This window comes from Cuculus canorus, chromosome 5 (assembly GCF_017976375.1).
Source record: "Cuculus canorus isolate bCucCan1 chromosome 5, bCucCan1.pri, whole genome shotgun sequence".
Taxonomy (NCBI): Eukaryota; Metazoa; Chordata; class Aves; order Cuculiformes; family Cuculidae; genus Cuculus; species Cuculus canorus.
Window position 1 is genome coordinate 63710179 of NC_071405.1, and position 19470 is coordinate 63729648.

Here is a 19470-nt window from a genome sequence, read left to right on the forward strand (position 1 = left end):
TTGAAGACTTCTAGTAATGTCAATCATAGACTGGAACAATCTACAGATCTTCAGAATATTGCATCTAGTCTGAATTTTGTCTCAGGTTCTGACCAGCGATGTTACTGTTAAATGCCATTAAAAACCTTTTCTCTATAAAATAATTTTAAATTGATCACAGCACCTTATCTTTTCCTGAATAGATGAAATAGACTGATCTACTTAAATCTCTTCGTGTAAGCATGTTTTCAACATTTTTATTCCCACTTGCTACCTTTTTTCCAATGGCTTTCCCAATTTGCTAAAATCCTTTCTCAAGTATGGACACTAGAGATTGGTATGTTTTTGTACAAATGTTCACATAAAGGCTGTCTGCTTTTTCCTTCCAAATGACTTCCTGCCTATACAAAGAAATATCACATAAAGTATATAACTTGCTCCTATTTAGCTGGTTATCAGCAGTCAGCATCCATGGTCATTATCAGTGCTTTCTATGACACATCTAGGGATCTCGTATATTGTTCACAGTTTTTATTTTTAATACATGCAAATGCAAAGTCAGATGTTTAAAACAGACATTCACGTGAGCTAACTTTAAGGCCAATGAGGTACTGAACTGCCATTGTTAACTTACAAGAAATGTAAGAAACAAAATGCCAATACACAATGAAAAAAATTACATCTCTTTAAAATGGTATGTTCAGTGAACCATCATCACAGCCATTTATACCACGCTAATTTAAAAGGAATATTGAAGTACTAGAACATGTTAAGAAATTAGTTTTTCTTAAGCAATATACATATTTCTTAAGGTATAGCATAACACAAACAGTTTAACTAGCAGCACTTCTGTCAAGTTTACAAAGTTCATGTACTCTTTACAGATACCAAAGCGAACCACAGGACCAGGAACTCCTATTAATGGAGTTCTAAGAAATTCTTGAAACCATTCTATCTGAAAGGTTCTAACCCACACACCAGATAACAAGACCACCATCACAGAATTGTTAAACTAACCTCTGCCCAAGCTTTAAGCACAGCCAGTATCTCCATAGTTGAAGTACTTTCATTGTATTGTTGACTCTGTGCTTCTTTTCCAGCCTGTACTTTGACCAAAGATGATATAAGCAACTGGTGAACTCTTCGGAGATCATTAAGATCACTTACTACACCACTCGCTATCCAGGCACTGCAAACCTAGCATTGTAAAACAGAAACAAGTGAGAAACAAGAGCCAAACACTGCTACATACTGTTTTTTCTATCCGTAAAATGCGGCAAACCTGATTTAATTTCTATTGAGATAACTTAGGCTCAGATTATAATAAATGATAAATGACATTATAGTTCAGTGTACAAAAGTAACAAAAGCCAAAAACATTAGAGGGATCTCGTAAATAACCAAAGTATCAACTGTTAAAGAGTTTCTTTAGAATGCATAAAAATCTTTGGGTTGTTACAATACAAAGGTAATGTCGATGACATTATTTTGTGTGCACTGAGGATTTGTGACTAGACATTTTCTTTTTCTTGCATGGTGTATCAAACAAAAAAAAATTCAGACGGTCTATTACCTAAGACTTCTGACTTTAAACACTTGCCTGACATGCTTTTGCTGTGACATCAGGCGGAGTTTCTGGAGCAAAGGCAGGTCTAAGTGCTGCCCCAACCTAAAGAGAAGTTACACAATGTTTAATACACAGGGAACAATTAACTAAGTAATTACTTTTCATAAGCAGTCTTTGCTGTAGTTTTCCTTTATAAAGAGCTTCCTCTTTATTTTCCCACTGACTGTTTTAGTGAGGTTAAAGAGCAAGGAGACAGTTGCAATCCTACTTTTACTGTTTTGTTTTGTTCACACTGAAGACATAGTTCTCTCTGAAAGCAGTCTTCAAAGTTGATTCTATATTTTGCATAGTTTAGCACTGAAACAGAAACCTTTTCCTTTTTGAACTCCTGACTTGATGAGTAGACCTCAAAAGCAAAAACAATGTTCCAAGCCATGAGAGCAAGACACCTAATCAGTGACATTTCCTTACTGAGGAAATATAGGAAAAATTTAAGGAAGCAAACAGCTGAAGTTGGTGAACTTCGCAAAATGAAAGAAAGGGAGAGCACAAATCCCATTCACCTAATGAAGAAGACACAAACATATTTACTAGGTTGCAGAGATTTTACCTACTCTCATTGTTGAAAGCTGTTTCACTAACAGCTAATGAAAATTTCCTTCAACGCTTTAGCTCATTTCTGAAAACTCAGACTTAAGTCTGATACATTTTGGGATGAAAAGTACAAAGTGTAGTACAAAGACTACAAATACAAGTTTGTGAAAATAAATGAAAAGCAATTGTTTTTAATTACAATTAAGGCCAGTTTCTCCAGACCCCCTAAAGCTCAAGAGTTCACTTAAGGAACATTTGAACAAGATGTCAGGAAACCATTACTTAACTCAGGAAGCCCTCTATCCATCTACTTCTGGTTATTGTTATAGAAAAAAGAAAAAAGAGAAGAAAAAGACTAGATATTTCACGGCTTCCCATCTCTTTAACTTCTATGAAACAGCCAATGAGAAGTACAGTATTAGCAGAAACATTTTAAGGGCAGTGAAGGTTAAAAGGAGAAATACTAGCTCTGGTTGTGACCCGCTTGATGGTTTTGAACAGCAAGGACAGATAGCATGTTTTTCCCCCCTCGGTAGTTCTGGGCTAAATCAAGGCATTTCTTTCCCACAAAGGAATGGCAGAAGAATAGAATTCTAATGGCAAAAGCAAGATCAAGTGGATTAGGATGTCTTCAGTGTCAGGATCTCTCCATTTCTATGAGAAAAACTGACCCAAATTATTCAATACCTGATAGAAATTGAAAAATGGGAGGCAGATGAGGCCTAACACAGCTGCCTGTCATACTTAACGTAAGTGCAGTCTGGAATGCAAAATGATAACGACATCTTTTCCGTAAATCTCAAATAAGAATTAACTTACATAGACCTTCTGAGTACAATCCATGCTTTTCCCTCCCCAAACTTATTTATTGACCAAGATCTTTGGTGTATAAAAGCTACTTATTTCTAACTGAAACATGACTCTAGCACTACACATTGCAAAAAGCAGAATTATTTTAGTGTTTAACACTAAACTTCTTAGGATTATTAGCAATGATGCTTACATTGGCTTGATACTGCTCCAGAATTACATGACCTGGAAACTCTGGTTCTGGAACAGCTGCAAACTTCCGAACGACAATTAGCAACATTTGAAGCCCAGAAAGACGAAGTTGATCACTGTGATCTGTGGCAGCCATAAAAGCCATGCGGATCAAGTCAGCTAAATGCAATACCAAAAAGTCATCTGAAGAGAAAACAGATATTAAAAAGAAAATAGTTTTATTACATTTAGATTTAGACGTAATATATTTTATAAGACCGCTCTCAACATTTTCAAAATGTGTATTTCACATTTTACCTTACCAGATATCAAGAGTTTACTTCAGGCAGCTTATATGATACAGCAAACTTACTTGGACATCTTATATTAACCACTCTAGGCTCCTTTCAATTTGAATGTAAAAAGTACTTAAAAGAAAGCATAAATGTCTTTATGTGTGAGGCATATTTTCCAAAATAAGAGTTGTTGAGAAAAAGACCTCCAGATAAAATTGGCACTGTTTCTGGTGATTATGCAAATTATAGGGGAGGGGGGAAGTGGAGTTTTCTAGTCATACTCTCAGACACCAAACTGCGATGTTGTAGGTTAGTGCCAGCTATCACTTCTGATTGCCAATGCTTTTGCAAAAACAGTGGCTTCCCACACATATGCCATGGTACTATAACCAGGACAGGGAGTGTAAATGCTGCAGCAATATGCCAATATTTTGTCAAATAAAAATTGTTCTAACACATTAATAAATATAGGCTTCTAGTCAGAGTAACTAAAGGCTGAAACAATAAATTCGTCATATATTCGGTTTTTTGTAAGATTCAAACAGTCGACGTTTATTTTAAGTATACTCTGCATTCTGTGAAATTCTTTCAGTGCTTAACACATACCTCTTGAATCACGCTGTTTTCTTTCCTGAGCCAAAGTTATGTCAAAATGTGCACTGCCTGCATTTTCACACTGGCTTATAATTTTACAAACACACTCTGCAGCAAACACTCTAGTGGACCATCGTGGATTACTGAAAGGATGGAACTTCTCATCGCTGTCAGATGTTAATACTGATGCATCATCCACTTTTGTGGTTTCCTCTTCTTGAGTGGTATCTACTGAAGCGACTGTATTGAAATCTATATTTACGACAGAGGGGGAAAAAAGAAGAAATGCATTATTCTTTCCTCCTGTAACTGAAAACTACAAAAGGACTCATAAGGAAATCTCTTCGAAGTCCATCTCTTGCCTCGAACTATGATTCCCTTCCACCTTGCTGTCTTTTTAGTAAATGCTAGAATTAAATATGAAGTGTAACAAAACTGTCCGTGTTTGATTGATATTACTTGCTGGAAGACAAGAACAATACCATGAAAGTAAATTAAGAACTGCAGTGAAAGATGTGTAGAAAAAACTCTTTTAAAATAGTACGACACATTAGAAGCTAATACTTTTTCAAATAAAAAAATCTAAATCTAAGTTTTACTCCAGCACTGCACATGAAAACAGAATTTGCCTCCCTTTTCCCCTCCAATATTCAGCATAGTAATTAATTTTATCTTCTCAGGAGTTTCATTAGGGTACAGGAGGTCCGTATCATTCCTATTATTAAGAGGAGAGAGGGTCTGAATATTTCCCTTGTAGGTACTTGCACAAGATCCACAAGCTCAAGTGTATTCTGCGTTTCCCTTTCTGATATGGAAACGTTAACATTCTGACTATAAATCAACAAGAATATGAACAGCCAAGACATACTAAAATGTTTACAAAAACCTGTTCAACAGGGAAAACGCAATCTAGAGGGAGGAGCTCATACTCCTTCTGAAAGGACTAAGTTAAAGGGTCCAATGTTTCAACATGATAGATGATGACACTTCATAAATGTCAAACATTCAACAAACAAGAACACCTTCCCTCAATGACACACCGTACTGCTGCAGGTCTGAATTCCACTGTGTTCCTAAATACTGTGTATTAGGACTTACCAGCTGAGGCAGCAAGAACATCTTTACAAAGTTTCAGCCAAAAAGAGAGCTTTCCAACTGCCATTGAAGTAAGCATATGAGTCAGAGTCTCTTTGATATCTTGGCACAATCTTTCATCCAATTCTTTGTCCAGCAACCCCAGCAATGCCCCCTCCAGGCCTATTTCTCTGATGTTAACATCTGCTAAGAACAAAAATCTGTAAGCTGAATGCTGTACATCACAGAACTGCAGCAATGACCACAGAAACCATACTGAAGGTTACAGAGTATCTTGTGAATAAGTTCTAGCCCTGAAATACTTCTGAAATAACAGTATTATTATTTTAATCCTATATCTAAATCATCTGAGCATGAAACAAACTTTGAACTTTTATAGAAACATACTAACAACAGAAGTTACCTGAGGCTGAAAAACCAAAGAATCCTACCCTATATTTCACAGCATTACCATCACAGTAGTATTTGAACTGAAAAAAAATATCTTTGGCCACCTAATTCCTCACACTGACTCATAAGGTAATTCTAAACCAATATTTTACCTTGAAAGACAAGTTAAAATTTTTCTCCAACAAAGCACAAAACCAGATACATGAAAATCATTTGTTAAATGAATATGACCAATTTTCATTTGCCCAATATTATAAATTTTAACAATCAGCAATTTTACAAAATGGCTATAGTCTATCTGTTCTGAAAATTTCCAGATAAGCTTGAATTGAAAATTCTAAAGTGAAATTATATATTATCACCCTCCCCTCACAGGAAGGCACATGAAGATGAACTAGTGAGCATCCTCAGGCTTTTCAGCAAAATACCCAAACTGTTAGAAAGTTAAGAATACTAGAGACCCTAACTAATCATTACATAACTAGCTCTCCAAAGAGATCAACCGAAACTTTCTTCAACAGGCTTTGTACACCTTCCCTCAATGACAGATTACTAATTTAAGAAGAGATTTATGTGGGAAAATAAAATTATGAATACACAAGTAAAATGCAGAATATAAAGCAGTTATTCCAACAGCTACTGGCGAGATAGGCGTAGGTTGGTCTGGAACTCCACTTGCATTTTCTCATTTAGTGACTCTAACTATCTACAGTATATGAAAAGCAATCTTCATTTATCACTAAGAAACATTATGGATGCTTCTAAAATTTGGTACTATATAAAAACTGAGGAAGAAAACCTTTTTGAGTTAAAAATGTCAAGAACGTAGCAAAGTGTTCATACCCGTAGTAGAACACGTTTTAAAATTCACTATCAATCTGTCAAGATCTTTGATTTCAAACTTCAATACGTTACCTGGAGTAAAATCTTCTCTGTTCTCTTTAACTAATGCAACAGCATATTCTGATACCTCAGCAGCTTCTCTTTGCACAAGCTGACGTAAGCAAGCTACCACTGCACGTCTCAATAATAAGTATGAGCTACAGAGATTGACCTGAAACATGCAAAAAGACACTGTAAGATGGCTAAAAAACCTTTATAGTAATACCTCAGTAATGCCAATATTTTGTGAACAACTGCAGTTATGGCAAAGCTGTGAAGTCAGTAAACATACAGTTAATGGTATTTTTGCTCAGCTTTTTTTTGTTCATTTTTTAACCCCGAATGAAATCTTTTGTGATTCCTGTAATTATTTTTAACATATCAGTACTTTTACCATCTGCTCTCCAAAGGTAATATGTAAGACTGGATTGAGGCTAGATCCAACTCCCACCAATATGGGTACAAAGACTCCCATTAACTTCAATGACAGCTGAATAACGGTCTCAATGAAAAATTAATTCTATTCTTTGACTACAGGGTACATATAATGGACTTGAAAACTCAGTGCAAGAGAAAATTACTTAAATAATACTCAGATATAACTAGAGAAATGCCAGTGCAACCAAGGGTCAGACAGTCAATTAGGCTTTAGTAATCTGAACTCCACGCATGAAAAGAAGTTTATAACAAAGGGCAAAGACAACACTGCTGCAATTTCATTGCAAAAAATATTATATACTCAGATTGCATTAAATTACATTTTACAGAAGATGAGAGGAAGAGGAGAATTACTGGTGAATGTATCACACCAAGACAATTCGTCTCTCCTGAGCAGTTCTAGCAAAAAAATTTATAGCATCACCACATTTTAACACCACTAGGCCACTGTTTGTTTCCTATACTGAAAAATACATACTCATTATTACAAGAAGAAGGAAAAACACTTAAAAAAAACATGACACAGCCTCAAAGTTTTTTGTTAGAGTGAAGCTTTCAAATTTTAATTTGCTTGCTTTCAATTTTAAGAACATTCTGAATGGGACCCCATAGAACGAATCGGTTGAACGGCTGGGGAAGACTGTTACACCGATATTTATGCAGCTTCTTCTAAATTATGCTTAAGTTAACATCAAAAAAGTTACTGTCTACAACTGTGTACCCTTAGCTGTCACCATCCTTAAAACATACAGAGTTGAGTGTTGAAGCAGAGAGTGTTGAAGCAGAGATGCTTGAAGGAAAGCCTTCAGTAATGTCATAGTCCTCATTTGTTAGCAACAGGTCAACAATATACGTTAGTCAAAATGACTAACATATTAATTAACACACAGTTAAAAAGAACAACTTAAGGACAAAAGAGTGTTACAGAAATTCAGCTTCGTTATATTAACAAAAATAAAGTCTTCCGAATGTCTGTGCATGCACATGAATCTATAATACTCAGAATTATATACTGAATACAAAGATATATTTTCTGTATAATTAATCAAAAAGAAAAGAACCTAACTGCATGTCTGCAAGATACTTTAATTGAAACTAAAAATAACAAGCGAGTTTTTTAATGCAACACTTACGCAAGCAGGCCACACATTCAACTGCAAGTTGCACATGCATAAAGTGCGTGTTCATTTTTAATAGGGAAAAAACAGAGGATCCAATTCAGGCTACTGAACAATGCAAGATGCACACTTTTCATCTCTCTCATCCTCCCACATTGTAAAGCAGGGGACAGAACACTAAATAACAGACACAAAATGCAAGCTTCACGTAGAGACTTAAATGAACAAACAGTTCCCTTTCCGTGCTTTACACGTTAAAAACAAAATTAAGCCTCACTAAGCATATAAATGAAATGTATGTCTGCCAGTCTGCATAAAGTTAGGAAGGCTCTGGTTAGGATGACAATCAAATGTCACTTGACATGCTAAAAGAAATGACATTAAAATGGTTAAAAAGAAAAGACAAAAGATGAAATTAAAAAACCACACCACTGCAAAAGTTTAGGATTAACAAGGCACAAGGACCTACCAACACAGAATTATCCAACAAGATTTCCTGCACAAAAACAAATGACAAACCAGTCATGACAAAACCAAAATATAGATATCACAGTGATACCAACCACACAAGAAGACCATTACATGTAAATTTATCATATATTAAAATTCATAATCTTATCTCAAACATACCAACCCCCTAATCTGGTTAGTTCTTTTATCTTATATGTAACATCGGACACGTTCAGTTGCAAGCCAGCTGCCCCCCAAATTAGTTGCAATGATCTTCTTACAGACCTGCAAAATACACACTCAAAACTTCCTCGTTTATGACACTCTCAAGAGATGTATTTTTATTTACTGAACTGTCAGTATCAGCAAGCGCACTGGCTGTAGTTCTGTAACAAGTTCATGAGAAAAAGTTCATCTATGTAAGGCCACTGACTTTGGTGGACTCCTCCATGAAGCTCACAATCGTTTCTGGGGAAGAGGTGAATACACACACGTGTACAGATGCACAAACACACACACTCAAGCCATGAACCATGCTGCTTCTTAATTATGAAATTTAATATTATAAAGTTCATAAAGTACTGACTGAAGTACTTAGAAACAATTTGCAAAAATAAAAATCAGTAGTATCATACAGACAACCTTATCATGACATATCTCATTAGTAAGTACTTGCTAATTGTTAAAGAGTTCATACTGTACATGGAAGCAGACTGTACATGGACTTATAATACAATCCCAAATACTAATACATTCTCAGAGCAAGAAATTGACTCACAGAATTTGTTGTGATTTTATCAACATAAGAAAAACTGTGGTTTAGCCACAGAAGAGAAAATCATAGCTTGTATGTGTTAAAAGAACAAACACTTCAGGTGAGTTCCAGTTCTTTTGAAAACAGTATATTTGTGCCTAACACAATGTGGGGCTGAAAAAGCGTCTCCTTCAATTTTTCCTGGCTCTCATAATCACGTTTCTAGTCAAACAAAAATAAACCGAAGGAATCTAAACTTTATACAAAATCAATACACAGTTACTATAAAAATAAATCAAAACAACCCTGCAAAAAACCCTGGCTAGTCTCTGAAAATCCACCAAGGCTAATAACTACCAGAAAATTATTTTTGCTTTCTTTATAGAACTGAGTTCTTCAGAACAACAGGTATTCAAAGACAGACACTTGGGGGGAAAGAAGGAAACAATCTCTCCCCCCATCTTTGTCACATAGGGCTGATAAAGAGTTCTGTTTATTTTTTCCAAAGACCTTGTTTGGCTATTACTTATGTGTCAGAAATCTTTATACTAACTGCCAAGAAGCATTAGTGAAGCACTGAAGCATTAGTGCCACAGAAATTGGAAAACAGAGAAATCTACAGATTTTTCACCAACATGAAAAAACAAGCCCAAACAAAACAATGCTCGGTATTCAGTAAATTTAATTTTTTTTTTAAATCAATCCTTCACCTAAAATGTAAATACCAGCAGAGGAAAAAAATTAAGGGGCCAACATAAGGTAGCTGGTAAAAATCCAGCACAAATTTGTCATGGATGGTATATCCTGCCAGACAACTGGCTTCAACAAGAGCAGCAGAATGCACCTGCAAGCAGTTCAGAAGGCTAAGATTTCTACAAAATGCACTCATCTTGTAAATGGGAAGCAGAAACTGAGGAAAAAATTAAAATATAGAGACTACTTGCCTGTAAGAGGATATGAAACACCTCACACCTACATAACAATCAGTTTCTCTGGCTAAAGAGCATCTGCATTTTTCAAGTGTTTCTGAACAAAACGTTTTAAAATAAAAGGATATAGTCTAGTAAACATATACTCACACATAGACAGCTTACAAGGCTCGACAAGTTGACATGCTGAGGAGCAAACATGTGAAGCTGCTGAAGGCAAGAGATGGCCTGAGCCTGAACAAGGCAGTCGGGATTATCTTGCATCACTGCACACCCCAGGAGGCAGGAAGTTCTTAAGGCTGAAACTGTCGTACTGCTGCCTGTATTTGGAAGAAAAAAGGGGTCTGTTTTCTGTTTTTTTTAAAACATTGCCTCTTTTTTGCAAAACACAGTAAATTGTCTTTCTCTCAAGCCACTCATAACTCTCATCCTCTTGAAGGATACTTTCTATACCTGTGTTAAACTCTGAAATTTCCTAATAGCAACATGGACTTTACTCATCAACAGAAGTGTCCAGCTACCTAAAAGTTGATTTTGAGGCAAATTTTAAATGACTGCATCATTATTAAGACATAAACTGGCTCTTAAATGTTGAAAAAAGAATATTTTATGTTCTAATGTTTAATGTGAGAATTTTCAGTCCAATGCAAGGCTTGGAAAACCAGTTCAAACAAAGGAAAACATGTCAAAAGACACACTATTTTCTGATAACTAGCAGTTGTGTCATCTAGACTGCATAAACTCGTGGCCTGTGAAATTCTGTCTTCCAACAAGGACAAAACTTAACGTGCGTGCATTTGTTGATAAAATTTGCATTACACTTTCAAACAACGATAAGCAACTTTGTTGCTAAACCAAACAAAGCTGACATTATTATATGTCGCACACCTTGCAACTCAGGGCCCAGTGTGGTAATAAGTGCATTTAAACAGCGACCAAGGCTTTGGTGAACTTCAGCATACGCAGGAGGCACAGTCAACAACAACATGAGAACAAGAGATAAGGTAGGTTCAACATGCACTTGATACAAAGGGCCAGCTAAGTCCACTATCAGTGACAGAGAATGCAGTGCCCATGCCTGTAAAACAAGAAGCAGTCATGTAATGGCTATCTGATAGCATAAACATAAAACATATTTAAAATTCAATAGTTCAAGTGAAATTCAGTAATTAAGTGTAATAAAAGTTGGACTTCTATGTTCCAAAGGCACAAATGGAGAAGTTATAGAAAGAAACTTTAAGAACCTGATGCTTAAGAAACCATTTTGAATATTTTACAAGGAAATGTATGTTCAGCAACGAAAGAATAATTTTTATTTTGTCACTGTTAATTTTAAAAAAAATTCTAGTGGTAGATTTATTTATTAGTGATTATTATTTCTCAAATACATTGCATTCTTTGTAAAATTTCTCACAGTTCCACATGCAAGAACAAGAGAATTATGAAAAAAATACAAGAGAGTTGCTGCAACAACATACTGGTTTAGTCTTGTTTTCTTTGTGCCAACGGCCACTTCTGTTTCATATCAACATACAATTCTTCTCCATGTAAATATATTGTAGACAAAGCTTAAAAAAATTTCTTCAACTGAGATTTAGACATTTACATGGAATACACTCAATATCCGATAGATAACACTTTAGCCCCAGAGAAATAATTTGAACTAGTCTTCAAAACATCTTGCCTTATTCAAGGAGGTATATTGACCAAGTTCTAAAGCATTTAGGCTACAAATCCCCGTTATTTACTACAGAAAATGCTGTAGAGAAAATATCATAGCATAAACAAAAACTGGCATGAACAAAAAAACCTAGGTACTATCTATCTAGTCAAGGTCAAGATCTAGAAGAACGTGAAATTAATCAATTTCTAAAACATCAGATATTATTTTTGAGGTCAGCATATCTTAAGTCTTACCAGTCCCACTGATCATTAAGTAAGAACCTCCTATATCTAATCATAGTTCTTGCTTGGAGATAGATTTCAAGCAGGGACTATAGTTTTTGTTGTTCTTCCTGCTCCAGCCATCTCCTGTGAGGTATGGCTAACAGGCTCTGAAGGGTTATTCTTACAAAAAAACCCTTACTCTCCAGAATATAAATCAGTTAATTTGTAACATAACATTTTAAAATAAGCGACGAGTACCTGTACATCAGGAGAAGTGCTGTCCTGAGATAAAGTATAAAGGATTCCAACACATGCATTCAGGTGCTGAATAGAATTTATTCCTCCTAGGTACCTATACAGACATCCTAGAGCCAAAGAATGACCTGTTCTTGATACCACATCCCTAGCAGATTTCAGCCTATTAATTATATGGAAACAAAGCTGTTAGTGTAATCACCAAGACTGATACTATGTAACAAACACATCTACAAATGCAATTTCTAGTCAATAATCAGCGAAGTATTTTATTAGACACTACTATATCGCCAAAATTCAAAGTTCATGTACTATCTCTGAAGGAATTACCAAAAATATTTTAGATATACTTAAATGATGTTGCTAGAACAGCAGGTGATTTTATTTACTTGGAATTCTAGATGCCTACTTCGACAATCTTCTTAAACATCCACAAAACTAAGAAATACATGCAGAAGTCAGGCAGTGCTTCTTACTGTTAATTTCTGAATTGACACCAAATTTGTGAAGGAAAACAGCTTTTAAAAATTATCAGCATAATAGGAGCCTGGTAGATTTCTCAAATATTTTCATGAACTCTACCAGTAACTTACCATATTTTTTTGGAACTTACTTGTCAAAACTGACTTGCGCTAAGCCAGCAGTGAAGGCACTGTCAGAAACCACCTGTGCCAATCTGGCCAAACACTCTGCAGCAGCACATCTTAGGAGTGGATTATTGCTTTCCAGGGCACACATGACCAACGTCAGTGCAGATCTCCTAACCTCTTCCGGACCTAAACTTCCCTTGCAGTTAGCCAAGTGCTATTAAATACATTAAACAGCAAGAGAGTACAGTAATCAGAATGTGTTTTCCTGTCAGTCATGCAAAATTAGAAGACTTGCAAAAGGAAAGTGGTTTTTCTTCCCCTTTTATCTGAAAAATTCCTCCATTTGTATTTGGAGTTCTGAGAGAAGTCTAACTCCACAGAAGTGTACATCATAGCACAACATTACAATATCAACATCCTAATTTTAAGAAAGATAGACTAGATTACAGTAGAACCCAATAAACCAACACAGTAGCAAAACATTCAGAAAATAACATCAAGAAGAAACCCAGTCAATACAGAATAATGGCAAAAAGAAAAATCCCAGTCCAAAAAAAAGTATAAGGAAAAGCTACAGTAGTTATCTGGGTTGCATATTAAATATGCCCCAAATACATACAATGAAAGGTCTTGCCTACTCTGAAAATATTTTGCCTTAGTTTGAAGAAAGCCTAAGAAGAGAATAACCACACATGAACAGAGGAAAATACAAATAAAGCATCGGGAAAAGGCCACAAAAGGCAGACTATATTTTACTAATTATCTCTTTATTTATACAGTAAGAAATATGAAAGAGACAGTGATAAAGACAGAAATGATACAAATAGAATTTTTCCATCTCTCTCCTATTTGAACGACACTAGCATGGATAAAGTATAGTTACTAGAGTGTAGTAGAATGGGCTTCCCTAACTCTTTAACATTAAAAAAATGCAAAATTAAACTGTGACTCTTTAGCACTTGAGAGGTGAGACATGACAAAAAATATATTATCACACAAAACAGGACTGATCTTCACCTTTACTTTGTTAAACGAAACAAGAACATCTGTGTAGACACATTTAAACCAACAGATGCCATGTTTTAGTAACAGAGAGAGAGAGAGAGAGAGAGAGAGAGAGAGAAACAAAGGAGAGAAACAAAGGAGAGAAACAAAGGAGAGAAACAAAGGAGAGAAACAAAGGAGATTTACCTTTAAGGAAGTAGAAAAGGCTGACACAACATTTAGTTGTACTATTTGCTGCCGTGATCCTTTTGTTTGCTTTATGGAATTCAACAACTGTTCTAACACCTGAAGTCTTAAAGAAAACCAGAATAAGAACCACAGAATTAAAAATTAAGGAAATAAATAAAGCTTTTTTATTTTATTTTATAACAGATAATAAAGCCTGTACATTATAGAAACAGAGATAGAACAAATCTATTGCCTTAATTCTTGAGGCTTTTCCTTCATTTGGCATCCCTGTCTACTAAATAAAAATTGTATATTCCATATTAGAATAGGCAATTACTCTATGAACATGAACTTTTCCCCTTTGTTTCCTTATAAAACATGTATTTGCAGATAATCACTTGCAACTAAGTAACATAAGACAAATATTGTTAAAGAAACAGTGTATGCAAATGATGCATTCTGGCTTACAAAGAAAAAGAACAGGAAAATTCAGTTATCTGCAGCAATTAGTTCAGGCCTTGAGAAACACATGAAGAAAACCAACCAGCAACCTGGTGACAGTAGGGGCAAAAAAAACCCACAAAAAAGCGCAATCAGTGAAGACAGAATAAAGAAGCAAATGCAAGTCAGAAGAACACAAAAAAGCACGTGGCAAATTTATTGGCAGGTATGGTCATATACAAACAGCTGCCTTGGGATTACACTAAATGCCAAGCATTCTAAGCAGCAAAGACATCAGGACTCACGTGCTACGCACTCATCCCTTACAGGAAACTCCAAACCCATCACCACCTATAATGATCATGATCTGAGTTCTAACTACAGTTGCCTTTAAAAATATAAAGGTGTTTAATTTAAAAAGAACTGATTTTCTCTCCTGCTGCATTCAATAAAATTACCAGCAACACAAAGAATAAGCAACAGCATGCAAAAATTTTGAGAAATTCATGCCTCAGCAATCATTATCCTTACAAACGTGAAGCAAGCCCAAATGCCATGTGTGCAGGAGGAAGATATATACAGACGAACCCAAGAGAAGTCTGCAATCCCTTTCAAGCATTCTTGTACCTTGACAGAACTAAATTAAGACACACACTCTTCTTTTTCTTTCCATTCACTTTTTATAAAGGAGGAAACAGCATAAGGTTTAAATTTTACTGCATCTTCCTGCCGTAGGGACCTTTTGTCCCTCTTTTGTTCTAAAACATTTAATAATTATGTTTTAGGCACTATAATAATTGTGAAATAGCTCTTCAAATAACATCTATTTTGATCTGGCAATCAAAATAAAATACTATTCTTATTAGTCAAAAGAACTTATTATAATGACAGTAACCTCTCACTGGATGTACCTTTTCATTGTGAATCAACTTAAACAGAAAGTCTAATAATTTGTTAGTCTGAATTATATTATTCAGATGGCTTACAGATTCTACTTACACAAATCATATTTTTCCAGAATTGTTTTCTTCTGTGCTCAATCTGAAACACTCTGACCATCTTTTAGCATGTCCCAAATTCCCCAGCAGTTACAGTCACTACCTTACCTGTGAGATTCTGCTACATGGGAAAATATAACTCCAAAAAGACGAGTTGCTGCACTGATAACGGACAGAACAGGAGGTAGTGGTTTAGGTAGTGCATCACCTTTTGCAGCTTTCTCATAAATTGAGTAAGGGTCATACTCCAGGCTGCCACCAGCAATGCTGTTACCAAAAAGGAGCTGTAAGAAGGAAAAAAAAGTGATATTCACATTTTGGACAAAGTCAAATCCAACAATGACCAAAACAACAAGAACTGAATGAAAATATAATACCACCGTTACAGTAGATCAAAAAGTACCTGCTCCTCAATAAATCGGTGGTCAGTCTCCCGCAGTAAGGGACCAAGTAAAAGGAGATCATTCTCATGGCAAAGGGGTGGAAGCAAGAATGAAGAGGCATCGATCTGGCTATCTGGGACAGTCAAGTCAGCCACTAATTCTTTTAGAACAGCATAGACGCTTCCTTTAAATTTAAAAAAATATTCAAAATTTTTGGTTAACTACTTTCCACATGTAACTTTGCGAGCAAAATATTTATACTGAAACAGCAACATCCATCTAACTTTTTTCTTGCCTTTAGATAGTTAATTGGAGAACACTATCACTACAGGGGAAACAACACGGCAAGACTAAGCACATATAGACATGACTGCAAAGTCAGGTTCTCACAAATTGGAAAGTATCAGCCTAAAGTGGGGCTTAAATCCTCATATCCAGCTCTTTGCACTCAGTTTTGTTGTTAGATCATCACACAATTACCTGTTTACACTAAAATTGCTCATAATTTTTCAGTACACAAGTTCCAAAAAGTGAGACAATGCAGTTGTCAACAGCTTATAAGCACAGTTAGAACGATTTATACAGTTGGGGCTGGTAGCTGCAATCAGCGATTTTATCTTTCCTGAATCTTGAATCTGTTCTGAGAAAGCTGACTTCCTCCCTGTGGTCCCCAACAGCCTCTCTGCCCCGCAGGCATCTGTAACTTTGCCTACCTCCCTGAGTAATTAGCATGTAAGTAATTTTGCTGAAAACACTTAAATCTAAATGTCAAAGCTTCGCACTATTAAATATATTCTAAGATGCACAGATCATGTATGAAAGGGAAAGAAATTGAGTCCCTTTAAAAAAAACATAATTAAAACCAACTGGAAACCACTACTTCATTAATTATTACAGGTCACAATTATAAAAAAAAAAAGAAAAATCCCCTTTATATGAAAACTGCTTTTGCAATAAAATGTAATGAGGTACTCAGCAATTTTTAACCAAGTTAACATTTAATTTAGTGCCATATGCTTGTCCATCCTCAACATGTCAAATAATATTATCCCAATGTTAAGCAGTTCAATGCTGTTCCAGCATTGTTGCTATTCATCTCCCCCTATTAAGAGAGAGAAGTGAATGCTTGTATTCAATTTTATGGTTTAGACAGCAGAACATAAAAAGCACAAAAAGCCAAAGAATGAAAAGAACCCTAATGAGTTGTCTGACAAAACGCATTAATTTCAGACCACAGAAAAAAAATCAACAGATCTAATAATCAAAATTCAAACTACTGAAATGATTTGTGTGAAATTATCAAATCGAACATTCTAGTAATTAAAAATTCTGTATTAACTCACAGGAAATAAATGTTTTAGTGTCAAAATCAAAAGCACATCAGCATCAAAAACTAATGACATATGAAAATGATTAAAAAAATAAATCATAATTTTAGAAACAGAACCAGCTTGTCGCAGCTTAACAAGTTCATACTTACTATCAGCTAAATTACAAAGTCTTAACCACTCACACATGACAGAAGCAGGCCCTACAATACACTAACTGTTGTTTTGCTGATGTTCAAGTTAACCCAACTCATTCTTCTCCTATCTGTCATTTCTGAAATAATGAAAAAAATCATCTGCTACTTATGCACACTCACAGTGAGCCTTTGTAATTCTGCTGTTTGAGCAGATACTGATTTTTATTGATGACAGAAAGCAGCAAGAGAAACATCAGAGGCTGAAAGAGAACAGCAAGGAACCAAGCAGAGCCTAAACAAGTCCTAATACCTCTGGCCTCAGAAATCTAAAGGTCTGAGCTGAGAAAGAGGCTTGGAGCTAGAAATAAAGAACCTGTTTTGAACTGTTTATTTTGCTGCGTATTTTGTTTTGTTACTCTTCTGCTGAAGAAAAAAAAGCTTTGCACAGTATTTGCTAATACTTAAAAGATTGAGTTACAACTCCTAGAACAGGGCCCCACCCATCATTCATACTCTCAAAAAACCTCGAACTGGCACATTTCTAAGTCTCTGGCTAACTAAATAGATGGAAGAAAATGAAAAGGAATAAAGCCATGACTTGGTGAAACCAGTGTGTCACCCTTAACCAGGCAAAATGTGTCAGGCTGTGCAACAGAAGAGTCCACCTGCAATTCTTCCTAGTGATAATAACTAAAATTGGACATCAAAAAACCATCTTGAGTTCCATAATGACACTGCTTTCCCAAAAAATTCATTTTCAAAAATCCTAGTATTTCCAAACTCACGGTTTCTGTATAAAGCTTTCATACTGGAAATAATATGCAAAGAAGGGTATTTGTTTCAAGCTTTAACTGAAAACCTTTTTTTGCATTTCTAAATAATACATACTCATATATTAAACTATATAAAAGACCTTGAAAATTCACCCTGGCAATATATGCATATGAGTCCCAGTCTCATACTGCTGTATTAGAAACAGGTGAGCAACTCTGAGACTGTTTTGATTCTAAGCTACTTATAAACCTTTCAGCAGAGTGAGCACTTATCTATTACAAACCTTTTAAATTTTTCTTTATTTAATGGTTCTAGACTGCAGCATCCCCAGCTAGGATGATGTCTCACAAGAATCAGACCTTACACTGTAAAATACTCTTTATTTTTTATTTTTTAATAAAAGTTAGATCATATGCAAAAATCCCAAACAAACCACAAAATTGCCAAAACCAACCCCCCAAATATCTGTACTCTGTAAAACATTACCCCTGTAATAAAAGAACCAAATAACTTGCTGTAAGGTATAGAGGTATCATCAGTCTTTTAAGTCCAAATCACAAATTAATATTGTACACTATGCTTCAGGTGTTATATACTGACTTCTAATGCGACAAGAACTGCAAGGCAAAAGGCAGGGTTTGTCCTCATGAAGATTCACTTAGCAGTTACCGCTAGATGGAGCAGATTATTTGAGTAAGGATTCCGTCCATGATACAAATGATGCAGGCAATTCAGCAGCTGGCTGGCTCATATTCTCTCTGTCCTGATGAAATACCTCGTCCTTCTTTTTAAAACTGTCAGACGCTCTAGATCCTTCTGTCAGTCCATACATTACCCTATGGCAAACTATATCCACATGAAAATTTCAAGTGAAACGAAGGTATTTTATGTTCTACCTGAACTGTTAGATCTAACTACAATGTATATAGTTATTGAAATAGAGGATCAGATTTTAAGTGAGCGTACTCCCAGATTTATTTCAAATTGGTCTTCAAATACAAGTTTATCTGTAATCTGCAGAGGATAAGATGAACATATCCGTAACATGTAAGCCTACCTGAAGCAATTATATTAAATTCTTTTAATTCTTTAAATTGGTTTATGCTAAGATTACATCCTTGTGATTTAGGATTCTATGGACTGTAAAGCAGGCCTCAAAGTCAGTCAGTTTTTCAAGCAGTTGAAAATTGCAGTTGTTGTCTATCTTCAAGTTTCAACCAAAAAATAAGACATAGGTCTGCATTTATAATGGGGGGAAAGAAGATGGTGAATACTACATTTTCAAAACCATAGTGACTTCCCTATAGTTTCATCAAATCTAAACAGAGGAATAAAATTTGTTTATTAGAAGAGGAGGAACTACTCCTTCCTATTTGTATACACATTGGATAAAAACTTTAAAATGAGCTCATGGTATTTTTAACAGATATCTCTTTG

The 19470-nt window shown here is 35.3% G+C and overlaps 1 protein-coding gene across 9 annotated transcripts in view; it reads right to left on the bottom strand.

The window, feature by feature from the left end:
• HEATR5A (HEAT repeat containing 5A) overlaps positions 1–19470 on the bottom strand; it is a 61809-nt gene that overhangs the window by 10624 nt on the left and 31715 nt on the right. For 6 of the 9 annotated variants that reach the window (XM_054066776.1, XM_054066778.1, XM_054066777.1 and 3 more), the window contains 14 exons: positions 15815–15978; positions 15520–15695; positions 13991–14096; positions 12823–13013; positions 12213–12372; positions 10956–11145; positions 10218–10387; positions 8404–8430; positions 6412–6550; positions 5110–5292; positions 4024–4263; positions 3144–3325; positions 1580–1648; positions 997–1176 (listed from right to left, as the gene is read on the bottom strand). In XM_054066776.1, coding sequence (XP_053922751.1) covers positions 997–1176; positions 1580–1648; positions 3144–3325; positions 4024–4263; positions 5110–5292; positions 6412–6550; positions 8404–8430; positions 10218–10387; positions 10956–11145; positions 12213–12372; positions 12823–13013; positions 13991–14096; positions 15520–15695; positions 15815–15978 — 2177 coding nt within the window. The remainder of the gene's footprint in view (positions 1–996; positions 1177–1579; positions 1649–3143; positions 3326–4023; positions 4264–5109; positions 5293–6411; positions 6551–8403; positions 8431–10217; positions 10388–10955; positions 11146–12212; positions 12373–12822; positions 13014–13990; positions 14097–15519; positions 15696–15814; positions 15979–19470) is intronic. The other 3 variants (XM_054066781.1, XM_054066782.1, XM_009563598.2) reach the window with 3 other exon arrangements.